The sequence below is a fragment of the Macrobrachium rosenbergii genome, chromosome 48 (assembly GCF_040412425.1).
Source record: "Macrobrachium rosenbergii isolate ZJJX-2024 chromosome 48, ASM4041242v1, whole genome shotgun sequence".
In the NCBI taxonomy this organism is placed as follows: domain Eukaryota; kingdom Metazoa; phylum Arthropoda; class Malacostraca; order Decapoda; family Palaemonidae; genus Macrobrachium; species Macrobrachium rosenbergii.
Genome location: NC_089788.1, coordinates 42,983,784 through 42,991,669, shown reverse-complemented (window position 1 = coordinate 42,991,669; position 7,886 = coordinate 42,983,784). Strand labels below are relative to the sequence as shown.

Sequence of the window (7,886 nt, the reverse complement as noted above, 5' to 3'; positions counted from 1 at the left end):
TATCACTAGACTAGGAAGAAAATTAACCGAGGAATGATATAAAATCAGTAATTTAATTCCATTGTTCACAAAGGCAAAAATGAGACTAAACCGAGGCTATGGATAACAAGGTAAGAGTTATTATTATACTTGTTGTAAAATTAAGGGTACGTTAATCTCTTTGTTAGGATATTTCATATAACATAAAGCGAGAGCGGAAAAAAAAGTTCTTAAGTTAGCAATGCAGAATAACTCCCCACTAAATTTTGTGTCGTATGAATAGCAGCTGTGCTGTGTTGCCAGAAGACTGATCATTAGGAATTAGGAAGTGCTCTGCCAGGGATTTATTGCATGTGTTAGCCGGGAACAGATAGCTAAGAGTGTTGTTCGAGACCAGTTACGGCAGAGAAAGTGTACAATTTCTGTGTTGTAAAGTGTTGTTCGAAAATTCGTGTCGTTAAAATACACATAACAACCTCTGGCAGTCCCACTCCCACAATTCAGATCCAGTTCAAATTCACATCTCATGTTTTAAGTAAAGTAAAGGCATTACTGATGTTTTAAGTTAAATAATTCGATTCTGCATATCACCAACGCAATTCAGTCAGGAAAGTTAGTGTTCTTTTTCTTAAATTTTAAATCATCATTGTTATATCACTCGATCGAGACAACCCGCGCACCCGCTTCCACTTCTTATCATTCACTCGCCGAACGAAAGTCATTTCTTTTCGCCCCTTGATGTAAACCCTAACGAAGTATCTTGATAATCTTGAAAATTATTTGAAAACCCTTTCCACCATATAACTTGAAATGATGGGAGCTAGCTATTAAAATTACGTAAATACCAAAACTACCTTTTTAGAAAAAAAAAAAGTAACAGCATAATTTTGCATAATGTAATTTATCATAAGAAAGTAGGGTAACTTAAATCACACAGCAAATACATTCCATTACAAACAAGCTCTCAGAGAGAGAGAGAGAGAGAGAGAGAGAGAGATTTAAATAAATGGGTATTGGAAAATAAACCCACTAATTCATAATGACAAGTTCAATATTTTTTTTTTCTTTTTACACCAACCTTTGATCTTTTAAGATCCCCATTCAATTCTTCCTTTTACTCATTCACACATAGTGCGCGAATTTATATACGTGCTCGTGTTCATTGAATTGTCTCTCAACTCTATTTTCACATTAAGTGCTTCAGACCGCGGACTGAACTCTCGTGCGTTTCACAAGAGCGTATGTACAACCATTTAATAACAGTCATCGACTGTCGTGCATGAGGGGGTGTCCATTATCCAAGACTTGCTTATGCCGCAAGCACCAAATCACACATTGAGTGCAAACCCCATAACCTTCCTTTCCTCATGTCAGGAAGCAGTCACTAGTTCTTAGAACTAGCCACCCACGAGTGCAAGCCCAAGGGTTTCCCTTTCCACAGTGCCACTAACCTGAGGCACTGCCAACGACTTAAGTTACTGAAGCACTTACCTTTCCACTTTCCCTTTTTCTCCTTTCTCACATTCTGCCTGAGGCAGAGTGCCATTTCCTTCAGTGCAGTTTGGTTGCACTGCCTTTTAGTGTTGTTCCCCGGAACACACTGGCACCCCAGTGCCACCAAGACAAAGTACTAACATAAGCCACTGCACCTGTACCTGTGATACAGAGTGCCAACAACAGTGTATCCGCCCATAAGGACCTTAGCCCCCTACAGGATCACTTCCACTTTACAAGCGCATCCACCCATAAGTATCAATTTCCTTCAGGATCACTCCATCAGTGTGACCTTTGCACGGCACACTCTACAGTAGTGCCACCTTATTGGAAAAAGTGCTGCACAACTGAAGTGCCACCAAACTACGGGACACTTCCCCACTGCCACAGACCATTTCCCCAAGTACGTCCAGTCAGCCCAATTAGACGTCCTCACCCACCAGAAACCTGGCAGCAGACAATTGCAAAGCCTTCATGGATCTGGGGAAGGAGGCCAGTTTCACGGGATTAGGACTCACCAGGAGTCTTAGTTCAAGGAACAGCTGGATGACTTGGCCAAGCAAGAGAAGGAAGAAAGACTGGAACAGAGGAGGTATGAAGAAGAAAGAGAGGAACGGAGAAGACAGTATGAATTAACTCTCAAGGACAAGGAGCTTGAGCTGGGAAAGACTCAAAAGAATGTGCTGTAGCTATGGCTATCCAACAAGCCTCCAACTCCACACATGCTGAACCAAATGCTCCAATCTCATGCATTAATTCCCTAGTCCCCAAGTGGACTGAAGAAGAGCCGGAAGCATGGTTGGCGGGTATAGAGGTGCTCTTTGAAAATTACATCACCACTGAGACAGAGGGGGTCTTAATGCTTACTAATCACATGAAAGGAAAAGCTAAGGGAGCCCTCCACTCACTGGAGAAGAGTCAAAGAGGCGACATGCTTGAAGTTCATGGGGTTATCACAAAAGACTACAAAATAACCCTGGAGAAATGGAGACAACAGTTCCGAGGTCTTGCCAAGGAAGTCGATTGGTCCTGGACGGAATGGGCCTGACACAAGACCCAGTCTGGTACCCGCTGGTTCGACTCCCTGTTGTGCGATACCTTCGAGGACTTGTTCAACTGGACCATGCTGGAGGATCATTTCCAATGTGTGCCTGGGCCCCTTGCTGTGTATCTCAGTGATAAGCAGCCCACCACACTTATGGAAGTCTGCCGTATGGCTGATTCATGGGAAATGTACAACCAGTCCCACAGCATGTCTCACCGCCGCATAGTGCCACCTGGGTACCTCTCAGGCTCAACTCACCCGAAGAACGGACTGCCTAGCATGCCTAGTTGCACCAACTGTAAGAAGTTCGGGCATGCTGAAGCTGATTGCCGCTACAAGTTGGGCAACAATAGGCAGCCTACTACCAACCACCAAAACTCCTCTCCCTCTGCGTCTACTCAGACTTCTCCACCGACAGTTACCATAGGGAAATCAGCCCATTCAAAGGGACCATGCCAAGACTGTGGAACTCCAGGGCACTTTACTGCTGGATATCCTGGTTGCCTAAAGCATATCTCCTCTAGCAAGCAAGTCAACCCGATTAGTGCCATGACCTCTGCAGCTGTGCTGCCAAATATGTCTCATCCTGAGCAGGTCTGGACTCAGTCCGTTTCAGTGGCACCCCTGGATGGCTCTAGCTTACCAGAGAGCCTGCCGGCTACGGTAGACACTGGCTCAGATATTAGCCTGATTGATTGGTCCCAAGTGCCAGCCAGTGCCACTGTTGATGAGAAGACCAGGTGGACGATGAATTGGATAGAGGAGCAAACCAAGACCATTCCCACCGTTGAACTTCAGGCAACCACCCCTTGGGCACGCAATCTCACCACCTCGCCTTGGCGTGGTGAATAAAATCAGGCACAGAGTGGAGTTCCTGTTGTAACAAGACCTCCTGTTGGGATGTCTTTCCCCAATGCCACTCTGTTGCCTAGCTACCTCCACCAGGGAGGCTACTCCAAAACCACCTGACTGGGACACTGCCACTGTGACCGGCGTACCACCACAGCCTTACCTTCTGCTCACCAAGGTGTTCAGTGGAAGGAGCACTCTCCGTGCAACTCCAGGCCAAGTCCTTGATCCTCACAAAGGACGACCACCCAAAACTTCCTCCCTCACCACTAAGGGAAATTGCCAGGTACTGCTGCAAGATCTGTAGGGGAGAGCAGTGATGGTTCGGACCTTTTTTTTTATTTCGCTCTAGAAATCAGAGTTTAAGGAGCAGTGATATCCTTGGCACGTCAATGTGTAGCCTCATCATCCTACATTTACCAGTGAATGTAGCAAGTCGTATACTTTACTATACTTGAAGCTATCTATCTTCAAGTACAAGTTTCTAAAATGTCCGAATCATCCCTACCCATGGTGATGATTCGGACAAAGCATCAGGATGATTCGGACAATTATTATAATTGACATTTACCTTCAAGTCAGATGATAAATGAAACAGAAATACCATATGAAGTGTTTTATTGAAATGATCATAATCAACTTTAAAAGATTATTCTCTCCCTTAATGAATGGCAGACAGAAAATCTGCAATGTTTGCTGAGAACAAATGTTAAAGTAGTCTTACAGAATACTGTAACCTTCAAAACAAAAACTAAACTTGAAATATCCTTGCCACCAAATTCTTAAATAATCAAAATTTACTTGAAATTATTCTCTCCATGAGTAAACACCAAACATAAATTGTAACTCAAATACTTGAAATTTGTTGTGCCTAAATATTAAAACTGGCCTAACGAATATTGTATCCTGCAAAAGAAAAACAAAATTTGAAATACCCCTGCTCTCCTTTCATACTCTGCTGAACTGAGTTTGGAAGCACTCCAGTTACTGCCTCTTTACCAATAGTTGCTTCATCCTCAATTTCTGAAAATTTAAAACTATTAGCAGCAAATTTCTGTGATTTTCTTAGATAAGAAACCTGAAATTCATCATCCTCATCTAAATTGCTGATTAATTTGCCTACATAATAGACTTTGCTACCTTTTACTGGATCTATCCCAACAAGAACAAAATCTCTCTACTCTGGGACTTTATCAATAAAACCCACTTCTGTGTCTTCTATCTCCTCCTCTGAGATGTCAGAAGAATTATTGTTAAGATCGGCTGTCAAGAGATCTTCAATATGATGAAGGTCTTCATCACTGGTCTGGCCCTCTGTATCTAACTTTTTTGTATTTTTGTTGCTTTTTAATGTTCTTGAGGTATCATTTCCAAACTGTATTTCCTTCTTGGCTGTGTTTTTCGGTTTTTTCTTAGTTCTTTCTATTCAAGTTCAAGCTTTTCTGAAGCGTCCGTTGCAATCATGCATCTTCCCCTTTTGCCTTTAGCCGTCCCCTTCCTCTCTCCAGCTTTGGGAATGGTCTAATATTCTCAGGAGAAAACTGCTGTTGTGATGATGTCCGGTGTGGCTGTGGTGTTACTTCAGGTGAGGTTGTTGTGCTTTTAGGGTGGTGTAGTTGGCTTTTGGCCTATCAGTCACAAAAAGCCCTGACAAAGTCACTTTCTTGAAAAACATCTGTGTAATATGGGTGAATGCCAATAGAATGGAATCAGATTTGATATTCACATTTTAATTTGTAATTAGGGGTTCTATGATGGGTTTATGAAGTGTTTTATAAGGTAAAGGTAATGAGGGGCTAATGAATGCATATACACAAAACATAACTTAAATAATGTTAGTGAAAATCTTTTGTTTCTTTGTTGGAATTCATAATTAGTAAAGGTTTGCTAGGAGGGATGATTCGGACATGTCCGAATCATCCCAACCTAGAATGTCCGAATCATCCCCCACATATCATAACCATTTGATGACACCCTCAACTTCAAATCCTTGCAGATTACAGGCAGGTAATAGCTACAACATCTTCGTCATATATTACAAATTCACACCCAAAACTCATAATCAGCTCCTTCTCATATTCACTACACCAAAGCTTATGATTCAAACGCAAAAATTATATAGGAAATGAGAAAAACCACAACAATTACCCTCAATACTAAAGTAAATGACCCTTCGCAACCAAAGTCCATGTGTCAATGGCAAACAAACTCTTGTGATTTCATGTGATTTCTCAGAGCTGAGGGCCCCTTACATTTTCCAGGTAATGTACTGTCCGGACCATCCCACTGTCCGAATCATCACCGTTCTCCCCTAATGTAATGGAGCTCTCAGTGAATTGGGCAAGGTGCCCTAGCAAACAGAATGCAGCAGACACCACACCCAGAACCAGTTCAAGAGGGTCTGCCCTCAACCCAAGACAGGAATCTCTGTCTCCCATTACCTCAGGTACACCAAGGGGTTTTGCACCCCCGGGTCCCTCGTCAGCCACGCCTGACTCCAATTCTCTGCCAGTGCCACTTGAGAGCCCTGAGCAGTGCCAAGCTCTGTCTATCTCAGACGTAGCACCTCCACTAACCTTAATCTCTGTGCCTGGCCCCAAGTTAGTGCCAGTGCCTGATCCAAATCATGTCACGGAACCTCTTAACGAGATCCTCCAACCTCACCGAATTGATCATTGCAAATTGTGAGCCTTCGACCCCTGACATTTCTTCTTCTCAATCACTTTCATCATCTGCCGAGGATGAACCTCTGGCAGACCTTAACGTTACACCTTCTCTGGTCGACCAGGAATTGTCCTGCCAGGATGCAGACACTGGTTCTAACCACGACGGTTGTTGCAGCAGCTGAAGTAGGGAGCCTGCCCGTAGCTACTAGGGCTACCTCTAATCCTACTCCTGTCGGCACTTTTGGCCTTTCCCCAGAGTCGGTGCCCTCATTACCTCCCAGGAATGGCATAGTCCGACCTTGGTGGAACCTGAAGAAGAGATCCAATTAACCCATAAGAGGGACGAGCTCTCCTTGGCACTCGTGTCCCATTGGCACAGTGCCGTTTCCATCTCAGAGTGATCCTGGCACCTACCCAGAGAAGGTAGACTATGTGATCTCGGCCCAAGTAGACTAACATCTAACACCCTAGGCATCTTGTAGTACTAACCCTGATAATAACCTCATGATAAAACTATCCAATACTCAAGCTGGTACCCCCTGACATCTTACCATAATTAACCCTTCAGGTTGCTCACGTCCCAAATTGTTGCATGTGTTATTCCGTAAAGCATTGCGTAACCCATAATGACTTTCATTTAGTTAGGTCAGTGTCATTTAATTTAGTGCCAGAGCCATAGGATAGTAGGCTATGTCAACAAGACACATTTACCACGTACTCGTTGCCTAGGAGTAGACTTCCCCTGTCATCAGAGACAACCAGTAGAAGTCTGTAAATACTGTTGCATAAGTTAGGCTCTGCTGTAGTAAGTAAGTTAGCAAAACTAGTGTCCCCTCTAAGCAGTTAGGTAGGTCCATTTAGCTAGTTGCAGTGCAAGAGCACAACTCATTTAGGGAAGCTGACTGCTTAGTCGAGACGAATAACTTACTTAGCCAAGACCTTCACGCCCGAAAGGGAGTGAATGCCTTTTTAAAGGGGGGAGCTCTTCTGTATTTATAAAAATTTGTCTCTCTATCCGTCAGCTATGGTAGAATTAGCCCAGTAACCGTTTTCTATGGGGAAGCAGTTGTCAGCCAAGAGTGCAGTCAGCAAAAATTTATGCTGCCCAGACTTAGGTAGGCCTATTCCCCAATAACCTGATTTGGGGGGAAAACAATACCACTCCACTTCACACCACCAAGGAGGCCAGACACACATCATTTTCGTGCGGTCCCATATCCTTTGTATGCTGGCGTGGTGACTTCTGCAGCCGAGATTCGTCTTCTGCAAGTGACCTCCTGCACAGATACTATCAGGTACGATAAGAAGTGCAAAAACGCCAGGTTCTGCTTTTTCTTCTCATGAATTTCTCTCCATTTTCCAAATTTCCAACTTTTCATTCTCCTAACAAAGGCCCCTTCATCCAAATCAACCTGACAACCCTTGCCTCTCACGACTAGCAAACTCAAATTAAAATAACTCAGTGATCAGAATTAGATTACTACCTCCATAGTTTTACCCCGGGCTAATTAAATCTAATTGATAAATTGCTCCATCGTGCATAATTAAGTTCAAGTGAGAGAAACTCATTCATTTTTGGATACTAACCTGTAATTCTCATCCAGAACCTATTATCCAGCCCTCGGACAGTCTGTCTCCCCGCCTAGAACAAAACACCAGCATAGACGTCTAACTGCCATCCTGCCAAGTGTAAGAATCTTCTGATTAGCAGTCTGGGACACTGTACAGTTCCCCCCCTTGATACCCAAGTTGCGTTATCCACAAAATAATTCAACCAATAGCAACCTTCATGGCCATTTGCGTTTTAAACTATTTCAGGGCAGTAGCCTTTTCAGATTCAGCAATTTGCTACT

At 43.5% G+C, this 7,886-nt stretch overlaps 1 protein-coding gene across 1 annotated transcript; it reads left to right on the top strand.

Annotated features, from left to right (window-relative positions):
- Positions 1 to 3,431: 3,431 nt before the first annotated feature.
- On the top strand, positions 3,432 to 6,055 carry LOC136831067 (WAS/WASL-interacting protein family member 2-like). Its single transcript, XM_067091013.1, has 3 exons — positions 3,432 to 3,653; positions 5,364 to 5,374; positions 5,713 to 6,055. Exons 1-3 carry the CDS (start codon positions 3,432 to 3,434, stop codon positions 6,053 to 6,055), a joined length of 576 nt encoding a protein of 191 aa, XP_066947114.1.
- Positions 6,056 to 7,886: the final 1,831 nt, after the last annotated feature.